At 52.5% G+C, this 23,849-nt stretch overlaps 1 protein-coding gene across 5 annotated transcripts; it reads left to right on the forward strand.

Annotated features, from left to right (window-relative positions):
* Positions 1-2,044: 2,044 nt before the first annotated feature.
* Positions 2,045-23,693, forward strand: Arhgef40 (Rho guanine nucleotide exchange factor 40). 5 transcript variants are annotated; one of them, XM_051143030.1, is made up of 24 exons: positions 2,045-2,211; positions 4,591-4,788; positions 5,576-6,815; positions 6,938-7,105; positions 7,684-7,810; positions 8,548-8,644; positions 8,758-8,838; positions 8,962-9,078; positions 11,080-11,175; positions 11,269-11,384; positions 11,716-11,842; positions 13,441-13,563; positions 13,634-13,777; positions 14,131-14,741; positions 14,839-15,073; positions 15,373-15,459; positions 17,985-18,200; positions 19,302-19,472; positions 20,327-20,504; positions 21,730-21,834; positions 22,047-22,190; positions 22,696-22,826; positions 23,081-23,127; positions 23,266-23,693. In XM_051143030.1, the coding sequence occupies exons 1-23, from the start codon at positions 2,209-2,211 to the stop codon at positions 23,120-23,122; spliced, it is 4,557 nt and encodes a 1,518-aa protein (XP_050998987.1). In that variant the 5' UTR covers positions 2,045-2,208; the 3' UTR covers positions 23,123-23,127; positions 23,266-23,693. The 5 variants fall into 5 exon arrangements, with proteins under 5 accessions (XP_050998987.1, XP_050998985.1, XP_050998983.1 ...); XM_051143028.1 differs by lacking the exons at positions 2,045-2,211; positions 4,591-4,788; positions 5,576-6,815; ... (3 more) ...; positions 8,758-8,838; positions 8,962-9,078 and having other exon boundaries at positions 11,023-11,175; positions 22,684-22,826; positions 23,202-23,693; XM_051143027.1 differs by lacking the exons at positions 2,045-2,211; positions 4,591-4,788; positions 5,576-6,815; ... (3 more) ...; positions 8,758-8,838; positions 8,962-9,078 and having other exon boundaries at positions 11,024-11,175; positions 22,684-22,826.
* Positions 23,694-23,849: the final 156 nt, after the last annotated feature.

A 23,849-nucleotide genomic window follows, 5' to 3' on the forward strand; every position in this document is an offset into this window, starting at 1 on the left:
GTTACATCATTTCAGTCAAGTGACATTTCTTCTTCTATGAAATAGTAGGAATTTGCTAGGCCCCCAAAGAACCATAAATACATAGAGATACAGCGGATACATACAGATTCCGTGAACTGTATCTGTAACGCAGGAGAGGGCCTGCCAGCCTGGTACAGTCCCTATCTCTCTCTGACTTTATCTTTCAAAGCACCTATCAAAGAGCACACACACCAACTCAGATTACATTGTACATACACCCGTACGTAAGAGATGCTATGCACATATACCATGGACCGGAACTCCTGGAAAGAAGGAGTAACTTGTATTCCAGAACCTCAATCAAAACTCCTTCTCCTCACCAGTTCAAATCCTTTTTAGTGGATCTTTATTCCATCGTCTGTGATTATATCCCATTGCCTGGCTGTGGGGAACCCTGGATTCTACCAAATCGTTGACTATAAGGGATGTTAAATTCCAGTAAAGGAAGAGTTCATCGCTCCGGCCCGAGAACAGGTGAACTAGACTTGAAGCAATGACCAGTAAGGTTCATAGACCGCCCTCTGAAAAAATTCCCCAAGAAGGTCTGCTACTGGGCAGTATTAACCGGGCAGACACCAGGGGGTAGCAACATCTCACTCTCTTGCCTTCTGGTCACTAATTACAACAGGAGAGTCTAGCTTAATTGGTAGGTTGGAAATAACTCCAGGGTCCTAGCCGGTCAGTCGGTCAAAGGGTCTCCCCGCCCCGGGATTCTGTTTTGACCCTATGAACCAGAGGACTCTTCTTATCCCTATGAATTAAGTTTCGCCCTTCTCCAGACCCACGGGAGAAAGGGTAGAGTTTAGCGTTCTGGGGTGAGAAGAGTCTGTCGCAGGGAGTGGGGGTGGGGAGGTGGAAGGGTGGGGAGGTGGTCGTGGGGGTCTTCCCTCTCCCCCTGCTGTTGCAACCTCAGCAACCGGTATCCTACACCACGCGTCTTCTAAACACAACTCCACCCTATAAACGGCAATGGCAACGCCTTCACACCATTCCTGGAAACTGGGTAGCTTTCAGACCGCCTCCCCAAATGCCCACCTTTTGGACCAGTCCGCTGTGACTCAGAAGCGGTGCCAGGCAGCAGCCCCTTGCTGTGCTAAGTCGCTCAAGCCCTTCTGGGAGACCCCACCCGGCCTTCATTTTCTATACAGAAGAGATGATTGCAGTTTGTCTATGGGGCAGAAGGGGTGAGGCTAGAAATGTTTTAAAGGAACCTAGCCCCTTTTGTCTGTAAAGTAGGATAATAGTCACCTCTCAGAACCCTAACATGTGGGCCACTATCGCTCTGCAACAAGAAGGAAAGATCTAGCTAGCATCAGTAGCAAAGCCTGGGGTCTAATCCGGGAGCTGCGGCCTCCCCTCCTCTATCGGAAGAGCAACAAGGGTATACCGTACAGAGAAAGGCAGCGAGGAGCAACTCCAAACGCGTCCCCAGAACCCTAGAGAGGGATCCTGACCCCGGGGGCCCAAGCCCCTCAGCCATGACGCCCTCACCCCAACTCCAAGCCTTTACTTCTCCGCAATTCCCCTCATCCTCCGCCCTCCCCAGGCAGCACACAGGAGCCCTTTGTAGTCGCCTGAAGGCTGGAGACCCAAGAAGGTGGAAAGGGAAGAAGGGCGGGCAAACGCCCAAAGCTTGGGGGAATACCCTAATTTCCCCGGCTTTCAGCTCTACCTAAAGGGAACCAAAGCGTGTGGGTCGATCTGGGCCCCAGGACCTTGCCAAGCCTGGCCACCGATGGGAGAAGCTTCATGAGCCTTAGAGGTGGAAGAAGGCTCCTGGCCACCGGGCCACCTTGGTCCTAGGCGGGCCCAGGGTCCCCGAGCTGAGGCTGAATTGATCCCGCAGAGCAAGAAGACGCGGGAAACCCGGGGCGTCCTCTGCTGGGCGGTTCTCGGAGGGGGCGGGGCGGGCTGGCTGCACACTTCTAGGGGAGCGGAGGCGAGGCTTGCGACGAGGGGGGTGGGGGGTTGTCTCGGCTGGGGTCCCGTGCTGGGCGGAGCGGTGCAGGCGGCCGTCTCGGCCCTCCCTGGCGGGGCCCCGCGGCCTGGGCGCCCCAGCAAGCGGGCAGAGCCGCGGTCCCGGCGAGCTGTCCTGCTGCTAGACCCAGCGAGACTGAGCGCCGGGAGGGAGGCGGTGGCTGACGCGCCCCGCCCGCCCCAGAGTCCGACACCTCCCGACGGCGAGCCATGGTGAGTCCAGCGTAGCACCCCAGTGTCCCTTCGGCCTTCGCGCAGCCCGCTTCGGGCCCCCAGCCCAGTGCCTCCAGTGCCCGCCTAGCGCTGGTAGGAGCTTCGGAGACTCTCCACCCTCCCATCCCCCTTTCTTTTCTTCGATCGGCCGGCCCGCTGCCTGTCCAGTCCCCACCGAGTATTGCCGTGACCCTTTCTTCTCTGCCGCCTCCCCATCCTTCCGTGGTCTTTGCACACATCCCACCCTCGGCCTTCTCGGTCCTGCCCAGTCTTCTTTCGCTGGCTTTTCCCTCCCCCTCCCTAGCCCAGTTTTTCACTCCTGGAGACCCTCTGCGAGTTGGTCTGGCAACAGCCCTGGAAAGGGTACTGTCTCGGGTCATGAGAACTGACCTGCCTGGAACCACCATTTTCCATCCCTGTCCCCAACCCGGTGAGATGGGCCCACCCATCCGGCCCTGAGGGACTAGCCACAGCTGTGTCTGGGCCAGGGCCAAAGGGCATGTCCAAAGGGAAATTCCCTCACAGAAAGGGGGCTGTTTGAGGGTGGGTAGGGGGTGTTCCGCGGTACCAGTGGGCGTGGCGTTGCCAGAGCCAAAACCAGAGTTTTGGGGACAAAGTTCCCCCCAGGCATACGCCGCTGCAGGGAACAGAAGCCTGCTTCAGGGCACTCCTGCTGCAGGGAGGGAGCTGGATGGACCCCTGTGCACCGGGTAGTGGCTCCGAGAGCAACAACTAAGGGTACCAGAAGCCTTTGTCAACGGGACTGAACACCGAGCCGGGAACTTTCCGGCCAGAAGTAGTCTGAAGAACTATGGCAGGAGTGGGCTCTGCTAGCGAGGGTGCCCACTGCGCTGGAGGGTGCAGCCTACGTCGCTCACTGCAGAGTGGAGGAGGGGGAGAGGCCCTGCCGGGGCGATGTCTACGGAGAGAACCCGGGAAGCACCTCCGTGCACAGGGGGTTGGAGCAAGACAGGAACTAGGCCAGTGAGAGCTGACTCAGTCTCGCTGTGTTTTTTGGTCCTAGCCGACCAGAGGCCTGGTGTCTTGGGCTCCTGCCCACCTCCGCCTGCTCCAGACCCCTCCTCCCCTCCTGCCGAGGCCGTTTCCTGTGGCTGCGACTCTTGTTCAGCCATGAGCTCACCGCCCCTAATGGGTTGCAGCTGCTTCGCTGCTCAAGCACTAGCTCCCCGGATCCTAACTTCTGAGCCGGGGGCCCACTCAACTTCACCCCTACCCTTCTTCCCACCCACGTACACAGTTCCGAGAACACTAAGGGTCTGTCTGCTCGCCCACACCTCGGTGCCCAGTTTGTGCACTGATAACATAGAATACTGGTCTATGGGGGTGACTGGATACCCTAATCTTCCCAAACAGCCTGGATTAAGCAACTCTGGCTAGAGAGATTTAGGAGTAAAATAAGAACTTTTTTTTTTTTTGTCTTGGGGTGACAGCAAGACTGTCTGCAATAAGTAGAGAGCTGGGTAAATACTGCAGAGTACTTTCCTTACTTATAACAAAGACATCTGATAAAAAGGAACTGAAAAAGCCATCTTGAAGGAAATATGGTCTTGCAAAGAAATAGACGCAAGGGCTGTTGTTCATGGACGAGGTGAAGAAAGGTGGCCCAATGATTCACGTAGGGAGGTGAGTCAGAGTGGGGCACAGCTTAGGCTTTGAGACAGTGAGCCTGGGTTGCCAGATGGAACCCCCTGAAAGCAGAAGGAAAAAAACAAAAACATCAGCTGAATGCAGGGCATCAGGAGCTCCTCCTGTCTTCCCCAAGAGTTTCATCTAAGTCTTCCTTCAAATGCCTCATCCCAACTCACTGTAGCCAATCCCACGGGCTCTGGAAATGTTAGAAAGGGATGCTACGAGACCTGCGATAGCCACAGGCTTCTTGTCTTCTTTTTCTCCCACATATCAACCAACCATCTCTGGGGTGCGGTGGTTTGTGAGTGGGCACACATCCACTTACACTAAAAGGTATTTGGATAGTGACCTGCGGGGGGGGGGGATCTATTGGCATGCCCCACCCCCATCCACCAGCATTCTTAACCATCAGTGGCCCAGCCTGCCCTCTTTTCTCCTGGGGTGAACCTATGCAGTCACCTCAATTTACAAGTGGCTGGAGCAATCCTAGTCAGAGGAGTCATTTGTAACAAATCCTCCCTGGATCACTAAAGGCAAGGACTCAGAGTTTACCCATGAAGCCATGAAAAGCCTGTGTGTGCACTGACTGGCCAGGCCCCTCCTATCCCTCAGCATTTTCTGATTACTCACTGTGCATATGTATGATAGAGGATAGCAGACCAGCCAACTCCCAAGGAGCCATGTTTGCATAATCTCCAGATATCTACAGCTTGGTATTATCTCTCCCAGGAGCCCGAGCCGGTGGAGGACTGTGTACAGAGCACACTTGCTGCCTTGTACCCACCTTTTGAAGCCACAGCCCCAACCCTCTTGGGCCAAGTATTCCAGGTGGTGGAGAGGACATACCAGGAGGATGCGCTGAGGTACACGCTGGACTTCCTAGTACCTGCTAAGCACCTGCTTGCCAAGGTCCAGCAGGAAGCCTGTGTGAGTGGCTGTCTACCCTTTTCTGTCAGGCTAATTTCCTCTCACTTAGAGACACTGTCTTCCCAAAACTATTCTCCACAGGCACCCTTAGATCTCACTTGCTAATCTCCCACTGATTGTGACTCTACTCAAATACTAACACATACGCAGGGATCTCCATTTTCCTTAGATATTGACTCTTAACAAATATTGACTCCCCCCTTAAAAAAAAAAAAAAAAAAAAGCTGACCTTTCCAGAACAAGTTTTAAATATTACCTCTTCACGAATGTCTTAAAACACTCCCTCAAAGCCGGGCGTGGTGGCGCACGCCTTTAATCCCAGCGCTCAGGAGGCAGAGGCAGGTGGCTACCCTGGTCTACAAAGCAAGTCTAGGACAGCCAAGGCTGCACAGAGAAATCCTGTCTCGAAAACAAAAACAAAAAACTCAATAACAACAACAACTCACTCCCCCAGAATAGATTCTCTATTTCTCCAGATATAAAAGACTAAGCGTCTTTGAGTCCTCTAAGATGATGGCATCTGTTGAGATGATCTGCAAAGGCTGGGTCCTTACCTTCCCACTTAGGCAACTAGCTTTCCAGGAAAGCGTACTTCCACCAAAACATCAATAGTTTCCGTTCTTTCCTCTGACACCGTGACCTCCTTTTTCTTGTCCCCTGCGGGGGGGGGGGGTTTAACCCACCAGACTTAAGGCTAGTCCTTAAGGCTAGTGTGAACTCATTCTCACAGCCCCCTCCTGCCGGTTTCTTCAGCAGAGGCCTTGAGTATAGCCTCTTGTCTCTCCAGGCCCAGTACAGTGGATTCCTCTTCTTCCACGAGGGCTGGCCGCTCTGCTTGCATGAGCAGGTAGTTGTACAGTTGGCGGCCCTTCCTTGGCAGCTGCTGCGTCCGGGAGACTTCTACCTGCAGATTGTGCCTTCCGCAGCTCAAGCACCCCGCCTGGCGCTGAAATGTCTGGCCCCAGGCGGTGGGCGGGTACAGGAGCTGCCAGTGCCCAATGAAGCTTGTGCCTACCTATTCACACCCGAGTGGCTACAAGGCATTAACAAGGACCGGCCAACCGGGCGCCTCAGCACCTGCCTTCTGTCCGCACCCTCTGGGATTCAGCGGCTGCCCTGGGCTGAGCTCATTTGCCCAAGATTTGTGCACAAAGAGGGCCTCATGGTTGGACATCAGCCAAGCACACTGCCTCCAGAACTGCCCACCGGCCCTCCAGGGCTTCCCAGCTCTCCACTCCCTGAGGAGGTGCTGGGTACCCGGAGTCCTGGGGATGGACACAACGCTCCTGCAGAAGGTCCCGAGGGTGAATATGTAGAGCTGTTGGAGGTGACGCTGCCTGTGAGGGGAAGCCCCGTAGATGCTGAGGCCTCAGGCCTCTCCAGGACCCGCACAGTACCCACTCGTAAGAGTACTGGAGGGAAGGGCCGGCACCGGAGACACCGGGCATGGATGCACCAGAAAGGCCTGGGGTCTCGGGACCAGGATGGGGCACGCCCACCTGGGGAAGGGAGTAGCACTGCAGCTTCCTCTGACTCACCCCCAGGGGCTGAGGCAGACCCAGATGCCATGGTGCCGCCGCCAGCATCTGAGCCCCCAGCAGAGGCTCCTGCGGAGGCCTCTGAATCCTGCCACCTGTCGGGGGAGGCTGGGGGAGGAGTGGGCCAAGGGGCTGAAGGACCACCTGGTACCCCTCGAAGAACAGGCAAAGGAAACAGAAGAAAGAAGCGAGCTGCTGGCAGAGGTGCCGTTAGCCGGGGAGGGGAGAGTACCCCACTCAGCCCCAAGTACAAGGAAGAGGCTAGGCAGCAGGAAGACCTCTTCAGTCTGCCCTCCCCCAGTGAGCAGGAGCCTGCCGCGTGCAGCCTGGTTAAGGAGAGAGAGGGTTCTGAAAAGCCAGAGTCGGATTCAAAAGAAGAACTCAAGCCAGCGGATGAAAAAGAACCTGCACCCCCAGAAGACTGTGGGTCACCAGAAGAGGGGATCAGAGAGAGTGAGCAAGAAGGGTTGGTCCCGGTGTGTGTGGCAGGTGAGATGACAGTGATGTTCCGGGGTGAGGGCCAAGGCAGGTTGGGCCCAGGGAAGGGACTGGAGGGGAAGCTATGGTTACACTGGCAGTGGAGTAGAGTAACTCTGCATCTGTCCACACAGGCTCCACAGGTCCAGAGTGGTTCCCACCTGACCCCCCAACACAGCCTCTGGAGACTGTGCAAGACATAAAAGGAGACAGCATCCCAGGAAAAAGCCCCCCAGTTTCCATTTTGGATGACCCACTTGTAGCTTGGGACTTGATGGCATCCGGATTCTTCATTCTGACTGGTCAGTGGGCATCAAAGGAAGGGGCTGGGGAGACGGCTCAGTCAGTAAAGAGCCTGCTTCGCAAGCTCGAGGACTGAGTTCAAATCCCCAGTGGCTGCACAAGAGCTGGGCGTGGCATAGACGTGTGACCCTGGTGCTGGGGAAAAAGGGAAAAGCTGAGGCAGGCGAATGTCTTGCATTCACAGGGCAGCCAGCCTAGCTGGACCAGAGATTCCCCAGATCCACTGAGACACCCTGGTTGTGTTTTGTTTTTGTTTTGTTTTTAAGTGCTAGCTGGGCAATAGTGACCCACTTCCAAGCACTGTGAATCCAGGACCAGCCTAGTATACAGAGTGAGTTCCAGGACAGCCAAAGCTACCTTGTCTCAAAAAACAAAAACAGGAAAATGATTGAGAAAGAAACCTTACGTTGATCCTGGCCTCCAAATCCATGTATACATGTGTACGCACGCACATACAAGTACATGTTAAACACACGGGGTGGGTGATAACTGGCTTTGAGAGAGAAAAAAAAAGGCGGAGGGGAGGTAGTCAAAGATTGCTCCCAGCCAGGACAGCCTGGCCATTTTCTGTCTTCAGGCGGGGTAGATCAGACTGGGAGAGCTTTGCTGACGATTACACCGCTGCCTCCATGCCTTCCTGAGGAGCCCTCACCCTCCCAAGAGACCCTGAGCACTACCCTTCGCTACCTCCACTCGCTGCTCAGGTAAGCGTGGCACGCTTCAGCACCCCGGGGGTCAGGAGGACCTGCTTTCCTTCTCGAGGCACTGGCCTACTGCTTCAACCCTTGGATTTTCAAGCCGTCGACCTTGACCGTAACAATTCTGGCTTCCAGGATAGCTTCATGTTCTTCAAAATCAACACTGCTGACTCTCTCAGGGCTCCGTGACAGTGCCCAGATTATCAGTACATAGATTCAGTCATCCAGCAAATACTCTGTGAGCACTGAGTACCTACTAGACAAACGGCTTGAATTTACACCATTGTAGCACATAGCGTTCTAGTCCTCTGGCCCAGGAGCCGTGTCGATGTAGGTTTCTGGTTGTTAAATTGTTGCTTACTGGGCACATGCCCCAGACACTGACCATTTCCTCATTGCTTCCCACATATAGTAGTACTAACTTTCAAAGACTGTCAGCACTAAACCAGGTCTGTGTTCTTCTTTGTCTTCTCTTTGCTGTCTCCCCAACACACACACTCACACACCCACGTGTGCACACACATGCACATGCCCACACACACCCGCACACACATACACTGTGCACACATATGCATACATGCACATACACGCATGCACACACACGTCCATGTGCTCGCATACTCACATACCCATGTGTGCATACATACACGCATGTACGCGCGCACATGCATACATGCACACATGCATACATGCACACACATGCACATACACGCAAACACATTTGGCTCTCCTTGCCTCCACAGGCCCGACCTGCAGTTCCTGGGGCTGACCATCCTGCTTGACCTTCGGAAGGCACCTCCACTGCCTCCAGCACTTATTCCTGCCTTGAGTCAGCTTCAGGTAATCGTCTTCTTGAGATGGGCGTGTCTCGCAGATCCTCACTTTTCTCCAGGACAGCCACTGCGGGCCATCCAACTGTCCAAAGCGTAGGGATGTTTTTCCTTTGCACTTAGGACTCAGGCGACCCTCCACTCATTCAGCGGCTGGTAGTCCTCATCCACGAAGACCCCCCCGAGGAACTCTGTGGAGTTCAGGTTGGTTCGCCCACCTCATCCCCTGTCAGTACCAGAGAGGGGAGAGGATGCTTGCTGACCTTTCCCATTGGTTAGAATCACAGGGTGCCCGTGCAGAAAACTCCTGTTTTTATACGTCTACAGGGAGCTGAGTTGCTGTCAGAGAAGGACCTGAAACGAGTGGCCAAGCCAGAGGAGTTACAGTGGGACGTGGGAGGTCACAGGGACCTCTCCCCCAACCAATGGGTAGAGATTCATCAGGTAAACTCCTTCAGCAGCACCGAGGACCCTGGGGCTGGAGACGATCCAGCTAAGTGCAGTCTAGGAGAAAAGAGAGACGTGAGGCTGGGAAGATGCCGCTCCATCCAGCTCAGAAAATAGGCTACTCCTGAACCTTGAGCAAATACTGTTGGCCATTGGGAAGATGGGAGGAGTTTGTTAAATTCTTTTTTTTTTAATTTACTTGTGTGTATGAATGTTTTGTCTGCATGTATGTATGTGCTCCATACTTGTGTCCATTGCCTTCAAAGGCAGAAGGGTGCATCAGATCCCCTGGAAGGACAGAAGGCTGTAAGACACTATGTGGGGGCTGGGAACTGAACCCCAGTCCTCTGCAAAAGAGCAGCAGTGCTCTTTTTTGGTGGTGGTGGTGGTGGTAGTGGTTGTTTGTTTGGTTCCAGAGGCGGGGGCGGGGGGTGTTTGTTTTTGAAGCAGGGTTTCTTTGTGTAGCCTGTTCCAGAACTCACTCTGTAAAGCAGGCTGCCTCAGACTCACAAAGCTCCGCCTGCCTCTGCCTGCCGAGGGCTGCAGTTAGAGGTGTGCGCCACCACGCCCAGCTGCAACAAGGGCTCTTAATCTGTGAACCATCTTGCCAGTCACCACCCAATTCTTAAAACTCTTTTTAAAGATTTACTTTATCTTTTAGCCATGTATATATGTCTCTGTGTGTGTGTATGTGAATAAATGTGTGTGGTTGTTCTTAGAGGCCAAAGGCATCAGAACCCCTGAATTTGGAGTTACAGGCAGTTATGAGCTACTTGTGAGTGCAGAGGACTAAACTTGGGTCCTCTAGAGACCAATACATGATCATCATCTTTCTTCTTCTTCTCCTTTTTCTCCTTTTTCTTCTTCTTCTTCTTCTTCTTCTTCTTCTTCTTCTTCTTCTTCTTCTTCGGTTGGTTTGTTTTTTGTTTTGTTTGTTTGTTTGTTTTTCAAGACAGGGTCTCTCTGTGTAGCCTTGGCTGTCCTGGACTCACTGTGTAGACCAGGCTGTTCTGGAACTCACAGCGATCCGCCTGCCTCTGCCTCCCAAGTGCTGGGATTAAAGGTGTGTGTCACCACACCCAGCTCAATACATAATCCTAACCACTGAGCCATCTCTCCTGCCCCCCAAGATTGTCAGATTTTTAATATGACATTAAGTAATGTATACTTTCTAGTAGGAGATATTAAGAGCTCATAAAGCCAGTAGAGAAGTGCTTGTAATAGTTCCTTGGGTTTCTAGAAAGTTCTGAGACTTGAGAAGTTGGTTCCACATGGCCTGGCAAGTTACTTCACCTCTCTTCTGGGGATGGTGCCCTTTCTGGACCTGCTCCCTACACCAGTCTGCACAAAGTGCGCAATCTTTTACCATCAACTGTACACGTTGTGCACGGTCTCAGGTAGCTTCCACCCCTGACCGCCATGCTTCTGTGACTCTTAAGTGTGGTGAGTGCTTACGAACAGGGGCATCAACGTGACCGCAGCTGAATGCAAACAGGACTTCGTAGCATGGCTGTGTGTATCAGAGGGAAAACAGATGAGCTGGAGGCGGGACTTTGGCAGAGTGCAGACCAGAGGCAAGCAAGGAAAGGAAACTCACGTCCTAAGCTGTGCCTCCACAAGCACGCTTGGTGCCAGGCTTTTATTCTAGCTTTACTATTGAGTAAAATGAGTTTTAGGCTTTGTGGGCTTGCAACAAAGTCAGAAAGGGAACCCAGCAATATTTCAACAAAAGTCTTCAGGAGTCCTGTCTCCATCCTGTGGCCTTTCTTTCTTCCTATTTCTCTTTCTTTCTTTCCTTCTTCCACTTGGTTATTTGTTTTTGCAACAGGGTCTCTCTTCATAGCCCTCGCTGTCCTGGACCTCACTCTGTAGACACTCACAGAGATCCACCTGCCTCTGCCTCCCGAGTGCTAGGATTAAAGGCGTGCACCACCACCCCTGGCCTATTTCTTATCCTAAGCCCTGGCTCTTTACTCCATCTCTGTATTTGGGTTTCAGGAGGTGGCAAGGCTGGGCACCCTGTGCCAAGGTGTGTTGACCTCTGTACGGCAGGCCATCGAGGAGCTAGAGGGAGCGGCAGAACCGAAGGAAGAGGTACAGAATGAGGTGGGATAACAGCAGGTGTGGAAGGGATGGGACCCGGGTTGGTACTCTCCTGTGGAGCTCAAAATATTTCATTGTCTCAAGGACGCAGTGGGAATGCCTGAGCCCCTGCACAAGGTGCTGGCAGACCCTCGGCTGACAGCACTACAGAGGAACGGAGGAGCCATCCTGATGCGACTGCGCTCCACCCATAGCAGCAAGTATGCGAGATGGGTGTGCGGAGGCAAGTGGCAGGGGGCGTAGATAGCAGAGAGCTGTCCTAAGCCTCAAGTGGCAGATAAGTCTTACTCTGGACACAATACCATGATTTTACACTGATAACTTCCACAACACCCCCGTGTGCTAGTTATGATTGCAAAGGACGACTCAGGAGGAGAGATGCTAAATATCTCAGCCAAGCTAAGGGGAGTTACAGTGCGAATCTGGTTCCCGGTGCCGTGATACCTCTGGTGTCTGCATCCCTGAAGATACAAAGACAGAACTGAAAAGCTCGACTGGGCCAGAGGCTCAGTGTCACCTCTCTTCCCCCAGGCTAGAGGGTCCAGGCCCAGCTGAACTCTACCAGGAGGTAGATGAAGCCATTCACCAACTTGTGCGTCTGTCCAACCTACGCGTGCAGCAGCAGGAACAGCGCCAACGCCTGCGTCAACTCCAGCAGGTGGGAGCCTAGCCTCTGCGTACTGGCATCTCTGTTCATCCTAAGCCTGAACGCTGTTCCTCCAGTTGGTCACAGAGGGCAGGGACATCTCTCAGCACTAGCAAAAGGAGAAAAGCCACGTTGTCAACCTTCTGTTTGTCGTTGGTCAGGATCACTAGATATTGTTGTGGCAAGTGTTCACCACCCAAAGGGAACTCTGGGAGCAGGGTTGGGATCGGGGTTCTGCCTCTTTAGTGTACAGGTAATAAATGCTTTCGTTTGGGGGAGTGTTTTGAGACAGGGCCTGGTGTAGCTCAGGTTGGCCTTGACCTAACTCACTCTGTAGCCGGTGCTGGCTGTGAAACTCTTGATGCTTCTGCCTTCACCTCCAAAGTGCTGGGGTCGCAGGCCTGACCCATGAAATGACACATCTGGATCGACACAGCTGTCGACTCCACATTGTGCCACGACTTCCCATGCATGATCATCCCCCAAAATGGACGGGGAGCAGGTCCTGTCTCCCCTCACCCTTTGGAAGGAGAACACATTGGCAGCCGCTGAGAGGAACCACAGGCCCCTTAAGATCCAAAAATAAGAGTGGCTTCTCTGAACCTCACTTCTTCTCTTCTGGACTTGAGAGAATCCCCTGCGGGGAGAAGAAGTTTTCAAACCTGGTCGTTTCTCCTCAGCTCCCAGTACTGTGAATAAATATCCCATGAACCTGCCTGTGCTGAAGGAGAGGCAGGGCTTTGTGTTCCGAGGCTGTTGCCTGTTAGTTTCTGCTGTTCTATGGGGCAGGGGAGGGTGTCTCTATTGATTAGATGCCCACACCCCTATAAGACCCCATTTTGAGAAGAGAATTTGGAGTTTCAACGCTTAGCTTTGGGGTATAGCTCGGCTAGGTGTGAGGTATTGCTGCTGGGGTGCAACAAACAGTACAGTACCCAGGAGGGCAGGAGGAGAAGGGGACTCAGCGAAGGACTAGAAGTGGCTACTATTGGCACGGGGGTAGCTGTCTGCAACTTCGCATTTTCCGGTCGCTCCACCCCAGCTTCCAGACTTTCTTCAGAGGAAAAAATTCGGCAAACGTTTCAGAACACGTAGGAAATCCCGTCCGGCTCTACAGTAGGGCTGGCCACACACACACACACACACACACACACACACACACACACAAACACACACACACACACACACACACACCATTTCCAGGGTCATCCTGCAGGCTTGGTGCCTGAGTTTCCTGCCCACTACCCAGCAGGGCACAGTAGATGTGGAATTCCTTCTAGTCCTGTTATCCAAGTAACCTTCATCCTCCTGTCTTTGGTTCCTATCAGTTTTATCTCTTTCCTCATCCTGGTCTTACCCTGGCACACTAACCTGTGTCTCCTGCCAGCTCTGCTTCATATGGCACTGTACCAAAGATGACATAACCAGTTGCTCATTTAATCCTGGAGGGAACAGTTATCAGTCATTGTTATCAGTCCCACGGTACCAGAGAGTTAAGATGGGATGACCAAGGTTCTGTACACTGGGGTGATGGTGACGGCAGCTGAGTGGCTCTGAGCCTGGCCGCTTCGCAGCCTCGCCTTTCTTCACATCCTTTTCCTCTGCCTCAGGTGATGCAGTGGCTCTCTGGCCCAGGGGAAGAGCAGCTGGCTAGCTTCACCATGCCTGGGAACTCACTGTCAGCCTTGCAAGAGACAGAACTGCGGTTCCGGGCTTTCAGCACGGAGGTGCAGGTAAGTGCCGGGAGGAGATGGGGGGCGGGGCTCAGTGGCAGAGAATCTGAGCACAGACCCCTTTCTCCAGGAGCGCCTAGTACAGGCCCGGGAAGCTTTGGCTCTGGAGGAGGACGCCACCTCCCAGAAAGTTCTGGATATCTTCGAACAGCGGCTGGAGCAGGTTGAGAGTGGCCTCCATCGGGCCCTGCGGCTACAGCGCTTCTTCCAGCAGGTAGGTACCAAGCATCCTTCTGAGCTGATTTTCTCTCTTCCACCTGGGAAGGTTGGTCAGGCGGTTGTGAAGAATGGTACCTTGGAAGCCCATCTCCTCAGCTTTGACTTTTAGCTTGCTCGGGCTGAAGGACCTGGGCCCTGAAAGTAGGTCCTCTGAAGACATTTACACGTCGGCTGTGAAAGTACTAGCTCCTCTGTGCCCGTGCCGTCTGTGAATAACAGGCTTACACTGGAGCAGAGGGAGGATGGATGGGGAGGTGATGGCCCCCGAGGAGACATGGGCAATGGATGTGTTTGGGAGTATGTGTCTTCACCGTTTTTCTTCATCTCTAACCTGTTCGGCTTTTGTAGGCACATGAATGGGTAGATGAGGGCTCTGCTCGGCTGGCCGGAGCTGGGCCGGGTCGTGAAGCTGTGCTGGCAGCCCTAGCCCTACGGAGAGCCCCGGAGCCCAGTGCAGGCACCTTCCAGGAGATGCGAGCCCTGGCCCTGGACCTGGGCAGCCCCGCAGCCCTTCGAGAATGGGGCCGATGCCGGGCACGCTGCCAAGAGCTGGAACGGAGGATTCAGCAGCAGCTGGGCGAGGAGGCCAGTCCTCGAGGCCACCGACGACGAAGGGCGGATAGCGCCAGCAGCGCAGGCGCCCAACATGGAGCCCATAGCCCTTCACCCAGCCTCAGCTCCCTGCTGCTTCCCAGCAGCCCCGGGCCACGGGCAGCCCCATCACATTGCTCTCTGACCCCGTGTGGGGAGGACTATGAGGAAGAAGGCCTTGAGCTAGCTCCAGAAGGAGAGGGAAGACCCCCGAGGGCTGTGCTGATCCGAGGCCTGGAAGTCACCAGTACTGAAGTGGTAGACAGAACGTGTTCGCCGCGAGAGCACGTGCTGTTAGGCCGGGCTGGAGGGCCAGATGGGCCCTGGGGAATAGGTACGCCTCGGATGGAGCGCAAACGAAGCATCAGGTGAGAGTTCGTGTTGTCTAATAAGCAAGCCGGAAGGACGTTGTGCTGTTGAGGCTGGTGACTCCTTCCCGTGACACCACTCTGCTTGTACCTACAGTGCGCAGCAGCGTCTAGTGTCTGAACTGATTGCCTGTGAACAGGAATACATAACCACTCTGAATGAGCCAGTGCCGCCACCAGGGCCTGAGCTGACGCCTGAGCTCCGAGGCACTTGGGCCGCGGCCCTGAGTACTCGAGAGAGGCTTCGCAGCTTCCACGGCACACACTTTCTACAAGAGCTTCAGGGCTGCAGCACCCACCCGCTGCGCATCGGGGCCTGCTTCCTTCGTCATGTGAGCAGGCCACCACCCCCCTAGCCCCAGTCCTCTCCGTTCCCATGATCTGCCCTGCCCTCCCCCACTGCTGCTGCTCCCCAACCTCCCTCTCCTCTCCTCCTGAGGTCCCTGTACCTCACCTTTAGCTCTTGCGTTACTTGTCTTCAAGTGTTGTGCGGACGTCAGGGTCTCCCCAAAGAGCCTTTATAATCTCTGGCAGGCAGAGTGCCCTCTGCTTTTCCCACCTTGGGCTGAGGGGATGGGAGAGGAAATCTGGCTCACCTGGGACCCTCACTACCTCTTCCTTACTGGCACAGGGGGACCAGTTCAACCTCTATGCACAGTTCGTGAAGCAGAGGCATAAATTGGAGAGTGGTCTGGCTGCACTCACGCCCTTGGCCAAGGTAAACTTTTCTTCAACTCTCAGAAAAGTGGGTCAGTGAGATGGCTGAGCAGGTATGGACATGTGCCACCAAGATTGAGTCCCATCCCAGAAGCAACATGGCAAAACAAAACAAACAACAACAACAAAAATAACTAGTTAGTTGTCTTCGGCACCCATAATGACTATATACACACCCTGGCTGCGCGCTCTCGTTCTCTCTCTCTCTTGAGCGCTCGCTCTCTCTTTCTCACTCTCTCACTCTCTCTCCCACTCTCTGCTCTCTGGCTCTCTCTCTCTCTCTCTCTCTCTCCCCCTCTCTCTTTCTTAAGCAGAATGAGAAAATGTTTTTTAAGAGAAAGGATCAGAAAGACCTAAGAACTTGCCCCATTTTGAGCTCTCAGGGAAAACAATCTTCCATGGATGTACCCAGGGACATGCACCAGAAATCTACATTAACCTCCCAGGCTGCTGTCTGGGAACCAGCAGGCTCTCTTAGCAAGATACTGAGAGGCAGAGAGGCTGCGCTCTTACCCAGATCCCCCACCTGAGGGAATCTGGGCAAAACACTTGATTCTTGGGCCTCTGTTTTTTTGTTTTGCTTGTTTGTGTGTGTGTTTGTTTATCTGCTTGCTTGCTTTGTTTTGTTAAGATTTACTTACTTTTACTTTATGAGTGAACTGTTTGCCTGCGGTGTGTACGTGTACTGCGACTGTGCCTAGTGCACAAGGAGGCCAGAAGAGGGTATCAGATGACCTGAAACTGGCGTCACAGCTGCTCGTGAGCCACTATGTGGGTGCTGGGAACTGAGCCCAGCTTCTCTGCAAGAGCAGTAAGCGCTCTTACGGCTGAGCCATGTCATCAGCCCCTGTGAAAGTGACTGTAGAAGCCAGAGGGCCTAAGTTATGATTACCTGGGTTCCTCTCCAGCACAGGAGAGCTGCAAACCTGTGAGAGAACCCCGGCCTGCTTTTTTGTTTGTTTGTTTTTAAGTTAGGCGTGTTCATCGAGTATGTATGGGGCAGTTATAGGGCAATTCACAGGAGTTGGTTCTTGTAACCTTATGGTTTTCTTTCTCTTTCTTTCTTTCTTTCTTTCTTTCTTTTTCTTTTTTTTTTTTTTTTTTTTTTTTTTTTTTTTTTTTTTTTTTTTTTTTTTTTTTTTTTTTTTTTTTTTTTTTTTTCTTTTTTTTTTTTTTCAAGACAGGGTCTCTCAGTGTTAGCCTTGGCTGTCCTGGAGTCTCTTTGTAGACCAGGCTGGTCTTGAACTCACAGCGATCCTCCTGCCTCTACCTCCCGATGCTGGGATTAAAGGCATGCACCACTATGTCTGGCAACCTTATGGTTTTCTATGCCTATCCTAGCTCTGAATAATGACATGGTCCTGAGTTCAATTTGCAGCAACCACATGGTGGCTCACAACTATCTATAATGAGTTTTGGTGCCCTCTTCTGACCTTCAGGTGTACATGCAAGCAGAACACTGTATATGTAATAAATAAATAAATCTTTTTTTTTTTTTTAATAGTTTTAGGCCTTAAACTAGGCTGTTCTTTCGGACTAGCTAACCCATTTATCTTTATCTATGTTGAACCTGTGTTCTGTCAAGTGGTTCTTTACCTCTGCTCAGTTTCATATGTCCAGCTCCTTCTGTGTCTCCATGACAACTCTCCTTCTCTTTCTGGTCCCCACCTGGGGAACCTCTCTCTCTCCTCTGGGAAGTTCCACCTCCTAATCCTGCCTCAGTTTATTGGCCATCAGCATTTTGCTTTTGTTTCTTTAATTAAAATCAGTCAGGGGCTGGAGAGATGGCTCCAAGTTAAGCGTACTGTTTACTCTTCCAGAGGTCCTGAGTTCAATTCCCAGCAACCACATGGTGGCTCACAGCCATCTATCTTTACAGGGCTCTGATGCCCTCTTCTGGGGTCCAGGTATACATGCAGATAGAGCACTCATATACATAAAATAAATTAGTCTTTTTTTAAAAAATCAGTCAGAAGGTGATGAAGAACAATGTTTACAAAACATTGAGACAGGAAATGCTTCATAAAAATTACAGTGCCTGTGCTGGCCTGTGCTCGACTCTCTGGGTACAGAAATCAGACAAAGACATCACTCCAGCAGGTTCCGTCTTTCCATCACCTGCATCCCAGGGATGGAACTTGATTCCCAGGCTTGGTGGCAAGTTCCTTGGGCTTCTGGGCTTCTGGGACTATCTCTCTGACGTCTACTTTTTTTTCTCTTTACTTAAAAAAAAAAAAACACTTTTTTTTTTTTTTTACATTTTTATTATTGGGGTGTGTGTGTGCGTGTGCACATGTGCATATATATACGTACATACATGAGTACATACATACATATAATATGCAGTGGTGCCCACGTGGAGGTCACTTCTCTCTTTTTGCCATGTGGGTCATGGGGATGACACTCAGGCTGTCAGGCATAGTAGACAGCACCTTTACCCACTGAGCCAGCTCACACTCCTGTCCTTGACTTGGCCCCTACCATCCTCAGCCCCTCTTCTCATCCCCCACTATGGTTCCATCCTAGGGTTCTCTGGAGAGCAGCCCTTGCGTGCCCCGGGCCCTGCAGCAACCCCTGGAGCAGCTAGCTCGCTATGCACAGCTGCTGGAGGAGCTCCTGAGGGAGGCTGGGCCTGAGCTGAGCTCCGAACGCCAGGCCCTCAGGGCTGCTATACAGTTGCTCCAGGAACAAGAGGCCAGAGGCAGAGATCTGCTGGCTGTGGAAGCTGTGCGAGGCTGTGAGGTAAGGTCCTGGGCTCCACTGACTCTTGCTCAAACTGTGTTAACTCGGTGGCCTTAGAAACAGCGTGGGCTGGTGACCATAGAAGCAGACCTGAGGTCTAGGGCCCTTTTCTTGGCCCTTCTGTTGCCTCATCTAGAAATGCCCAGCGTCCTCTGTTCTTCCTACATCTGCCTCATGCTCTTCTGTCCCTTTCCTAATTCCTTTAAAAAAAAACAAAAAACAAAAAAAAAAACCATTTATTTATTATTATGAACACAGTGCTCTGTCTGCATGTTACACCTGCAGGCCAGAAGAGGACACCAGGTCACATTATAGATGGCTGTGAGCCACCATGTGGTTGCTGGGAATTGAACTCAGGACCTCTGGAGGAACAGTCAGTGCCCTTAACCTCTGAGCCATCTCTCCAGCCCCCCTTTCCTAATTCTTCTTAAGCCCTGTCTGCTCTACCTTTTTCTGTCCTACCATATTTTCCACAACCTAATCTGTTTCCCACACTGGTTCTGGATCAGGCTGGAATGGTACTCCTTCTAGGTGAGCAGTTCTCAACATGTGGGTCGCGACCCTTTGGGGGTAGAAAGCCAGGGGTTGCCTTAAGACCATCAGAAAAGCCGGGTGCGGCAGCACACACCTGTAACCCCAGCCCTCTGGGAGGCAGAGGCAGCTGGGTCGCTGTGAGCTCAAGGCCAGCCTGATCTACAGAGGAGTCCAGGCCAGCCAAGGCTACACAGAGAAACCCTGTCTCGAAACAAACAAAAAAGACAATCAGGAAACACAGACATTTACATTACATTAGGAAGATTGAGAACGGCTGCTCTAGACAGGCCTACGCGTGCTAGCTCTCTTTCTGCATCTCCAGTGTGCAAAGGCTTCCCCACAGCAGGCTGGGTACCACTATACAGAGCATCTTTTCTCTTCGGACAAATGACTCTGCTACTAGACACATGTGCATGAGCAGCAGTGGGCAGGGTCTAGAGTGAGGTGCTCCCTGGCTTCCTGACTGTGCCGGCAGCGGGTCCATCCAGCCCCTTTCCCTCTAAATCTCATGTCCCATAACGTCACACAGACGCCCCCTGGACTGACTTTTCCTCCTCCTTTCTCCAGATAGATCTGAAGGAGCAGGGACAGCTCTTGCATCGGGACCCTTTCACGGTCATCTGTGGTCGGAAAAAGTGCCTCCGCCATGTCTTTCTCTTTGAGGACCTGCTCTTGTTCAGCAAGTTCAAGGGCTCGGAGGGAGGATCTGAGACCTTCGTTTATAAGCAGGCTTTCAAGGTATATGCCGCATGGAGTCGGGGATGTTAGGCCAAGTTCTTCTTGAGAACTCAGAATGTTCTGTTAAGTTCAATGTCAAACCAAGCCTGGTCTACAGAGTGAGTTCAAGGCCAGCCTGGTCTACAGAGTGAGTTTGAGGCCAGCCTGGCCTACAGAGTGAGTTCAAGGCCAGCCTGGTCTACAGAGTGAGTTTGAGGCCAGCCTGGCCTACAGAGTGAGTTCAAGGCCAGCCTGGTCTACAGAGTGAGTTTGAGGCCAGCGTGGTCTACAGAGTGAGTTCTAGGACAGGCAAGGCTACACAGAGAAACCCTGTCTTGGAAAAAGAGAAATGTCGAATAGACATGTCTTTTGAGTTAGAGGTGTGGTCCCTGGTATATGAGGGGAAAGGACAGCCCAGCCCACCCCCAACACACACCTCAGTTTCACTGAACTAAATAGAACCCAAGAGGCAGGCCTTGCTTCCGGCATCTAGCCAGGTATAAACATCTGCAGCAACCCATGGTCCTGGATCAGGCAGGTAGAATGGCACCAAAGGTTTTCAAGCTGTCCTTGTATTCTTTTCAACTCTTCAGAGGTAGGACAGTGAAAAGGGTCTGTGTTTGGAATAGCACAAGCAGTTGGATCCTAATACTCTAATAAGCTCTTGAGAAAGTTGCTTGGTGTCTCAGAGTGAGCCTCCTCCTCCTTTCTGTAAATTAGGCCAGCTATGCAGACACTGTGGAGTACCTGACAGATGGTGGGCAAATTCGTACCGAACATAGATCAAGCTCAATGCAGCGCTCGCCTGTGTGCTGCCACCTAATGGGGGAACATCTCCATCTTCAGCCCAGTCTCTCTCTTGTGCCCTTCCTCAGACCGCTGACATGGGGCTGACAGAAAACATCGGAGACAGCGGACTCTGTTTTGAACTCTGGTTTCGGCGGCGGCGTGCGCGAGAAGCTTACACGTTGCAAGCGAGCTCACCAGAGACCAAAGTCAAGTGGACAAGTTCTATTGCCCAGCTGCTGTGGAGACAGGCGGCCCACAACAAGGGTAATGGGCAGAACAGGAAAAGGTTTTCTGCAGAGTGTGGCGATGGCTTGGGACACTGTATAAAAGACAGGCCACCTTAAGAAAAGCTTAGTGGTGGTGGTGCGTGCTGTTAATCCCAGCCAGGAGGCAGAGGCAGGCAGATCTCTGTGAGTTCGAGGCTAGCCTGGTCTACAAAGAGAGTTCTAGGTCAGCCAGGGCTACACAGAGAAACTTTTGTCTTGAAAAAACCAAAGAGAAAGGAGTGGGAATGGGAGAAGGAGAGAGGGGGCAGAGAAAGTCTGGTTTAAAAGATATCACTGAGACAGAAATTAGCTGTGATGAAAGAGAAAGCTAGAAATGTCCAATGAACAAGAGCAAATGTCTCCACAAAAAAAAAAAAGGGCAGAACTGCATACTGTCCTGGGGCTAAGAACTGGTGCCACTCACCTGCTGTGTGACCTGGATTAATATCTTTTCTTTGTCGTTGGGTCTTGATTTGGGGTTTTTGTTGTTGTTGTAAATCTCCGAATCGTTCCATGAGTCTGAAGAAAGCATAGTACTTTCTTCTCTGTAATAGGGAGGACTGATTAGGCGGGCACGTACGGAAGCACTTTACAAGCCACAAAGCTGTGTAAAAGCACGACATTTGCTCTTTAGTGTCCCTGATGAAGGGAAGCTGAACACTGCATGAAAAGTCAGGGGCCAGAAAGATGGCTCACTGGGTAAAAGTGTGCAAGTGTGAGGACCTGAGTTCAAATCCCCAGCACCTACATGAAAGCCAGCAGCAGTACTACAGATGCAGGAGATAACAAGAGCATCTGTAAACCCATCCCTCCTACCAAGGAGATGGGAGGCTGACAGGAATATTCCCCCAGAAGCTTGCTGGACAGCCAGCCTGGCGTATACACACCAAAACAACTAAGAGCATCAGCCTGACAATATGGTGGATCAACCAACATCTGATGTGTCCTCTGGCCACCAATGCCTACATTCACATCTAAATGTGCAAACACACACATCAAGTGCACACACGCATGTAGGGTGGTTAGGAGGCCAAATGGGCAGGAGGAACTAACTATATAGAAGAGAGCAAGTGTGAGGTACGTGCCGTGAGTCAAGCAAGGGGAGATACAAGAAGAAAAGAGGGAGGTGGGCAAGAGCTGGGAAGAGCAGAGAGGCAACGGGGATGTGCTAACACTAAGGCAGGAGAGCCAAGACAAGGTTACAAAGAGTCTCTTTCTCCTAGAACTCCGGGTGCAGCAGATGGTGTCCATGGGCATTGGAAATAAACCTTTCCTGGACATTAAAGCCCTCGGGGAGCGGACGCTGAGTGCCCTGCTCACTGGAAGAGGTGAGGCCCAGGGTGCTGGGGGGTGGGGTGCTCCCAGAAGTCAGACCTTGCAAATGATATCAAAACAATGGGGAGATGTCAGGAAGGACACAGAGTTGTGAGCGGGCATCTCTTTCCAAACCGTGGGACTCCCTGGGAAGGCCTCTGTGAGCTATTCCAGGGAGCCAGGAGGGCTTTTCCACACCAGCACCCCAACTCCCCACTCTCTGCAGCCGCCCGCACCCGGGCCTCCGTAGCTGTGTCATCCTTTGAGCACGCTGGCCCGTCCCTTCCCGGCCTCTCACCGGGAGCCTGCTCCCTGCCTGCCCGCGTCGAGGAGGAGGCCTGGGATCTGGACGTCAAGCAGATTTCCCTGGGTGAGGCACCTCTCAAGGGGTGGCCCCCAACCGCTGGGTCATAGTGATGTTCAGGCTGCCTATTGCTGAGCAATTCCTTTTTCTAGCCAAGTAGCCCAGTTGCCATGACAACTACATACAGCTTCCCCGTTGCTAAAAGAGCCTTCCATCTGGTTGCTAGGGAGATGCTTACAGCAGCCTCTTGCTAAGAAGCACTTCTGTACCTTTCTCTCTAGCACTCCTTGAGTTTCTATGGAAACTGCCTCAGCTTCCTGTTGTACCCTCCTGGTTCACCACGGCAATTCTTAGTTTCCTGTCGCTTCTTTCCTGGTTGCTCTAATGATGCTGCTGACAATTTCCTGCCTCTTGGTCGGGGGGGGGGGGGGGGGTTCTCTTGCAATTGGATCGCTATGGTGACTCACAGCTTCCTGCTGCTATGGAGCTTTTTCTTCCTTGCCAGAGGAGCTTGGTAAGGTAATTCTTGGGAAGGGTTTATACCTTCCTCTCACCCTAGCTTCCCCTTCAGCTTCAGAAACACGTGACTCTCCTGGAGATGTGTCCCCAGGACCAAGAAACAGCCCCGACCTGCAGCCTCCCCACCCTGGGAGCAGCACCCCCACTCTGGCCAGTGGAGGGATCTTAGGCCTATCCCGGCAGGTGAGTCCCTGCAGTAAAGCTGGGAGCAGGTGGTCTCTCCTGATCATTTGATAAATTGGGGAGTAGCGAATGCAGATATTCGCCTCTCAGCTGATGCTACAGATTGGATTTGTTATCCAGTCTGCCTATCTCCTCTCCCCTAGGCCTGGCTGAGAGGCATCAAGGTCAGATGTCAAAAAGAACCTTGAGAAGCGGGGAAGAGACACACACAATAGAGACTATGTCTAAACACACTGCAATTTCTGTGTCCTCAGAGTCATTCCCGAGCCCTGAGTGACCCCACCACGCCTCTGTGACCTAGGTAAGTCAGCAACCCCTTTCCCCCCCACATCCAGCATGCCTTCCCGTTTTAAGGACCTTCCTTCCTGACCTCAGGTGTTTGGGATGTCAGTTTCTCGCCTGTCCCCAACCCATCTCCTTCTTCTCTCCCGGCTTGCAGAGGAGACCCAGAACTTGGCTGCATCCCCTTCCTTCTCAGCACATTTTAGGCTGGGATGCCAATGGACATAAACAAAGGACTAAAGCTCTCAATCCTCCTCCCTCTGCTTCCTGGACAGAGAGGAAGGCAAGGACCAGAGCTTCCCCCACCACTGCTCTCTCTAGCTCTCCCCTGCTTGGTGCCTTCTGCTGCAGGAACCCAAGTGGTGCTGTTTGCTTGCCTTTATGCCCCAGGGACAGAGAAATAGCCCTCTTCCAGTTCCCCCACCCCCACCCTGTGCGACTGCACACCCCCAGGAGTCTGCTCTGCTGACAGCTGGCTTCTGATCCCGACTCTCCCAGAAGATTCATCTCTGCCAGGTTGAATGGAATTCCATTTTGGGGTATCATAGGAAGTGAAGTGTTAGAAGCCATTGGAGGAGATGGGGTGGGCATCGCGGACTTTATATATGTAATTACTGTTATTATACTATTGTTATATTAAATGTATTTACTCTCACTTTGCCTCCCGGGAGCCAGAGTGGGCCTCTTGGGTTGAGGTGTTCGAGCTGACTTCAGTTTTTCCCTATAATCACTAAGTAGGAT

This window comes from Acomys russatus, chromosome 3, assembly GCF_903995435.1.
Source record: "Acomys russatus chromosome 3, mAcoRus1.1, whole genome shotgun sequence".
Lineage (NCBI taxonomy): Eukaryota > Metazoa > Chordata > Mammalia > Rodentia > Muridae > Acomys > Acomys russatus.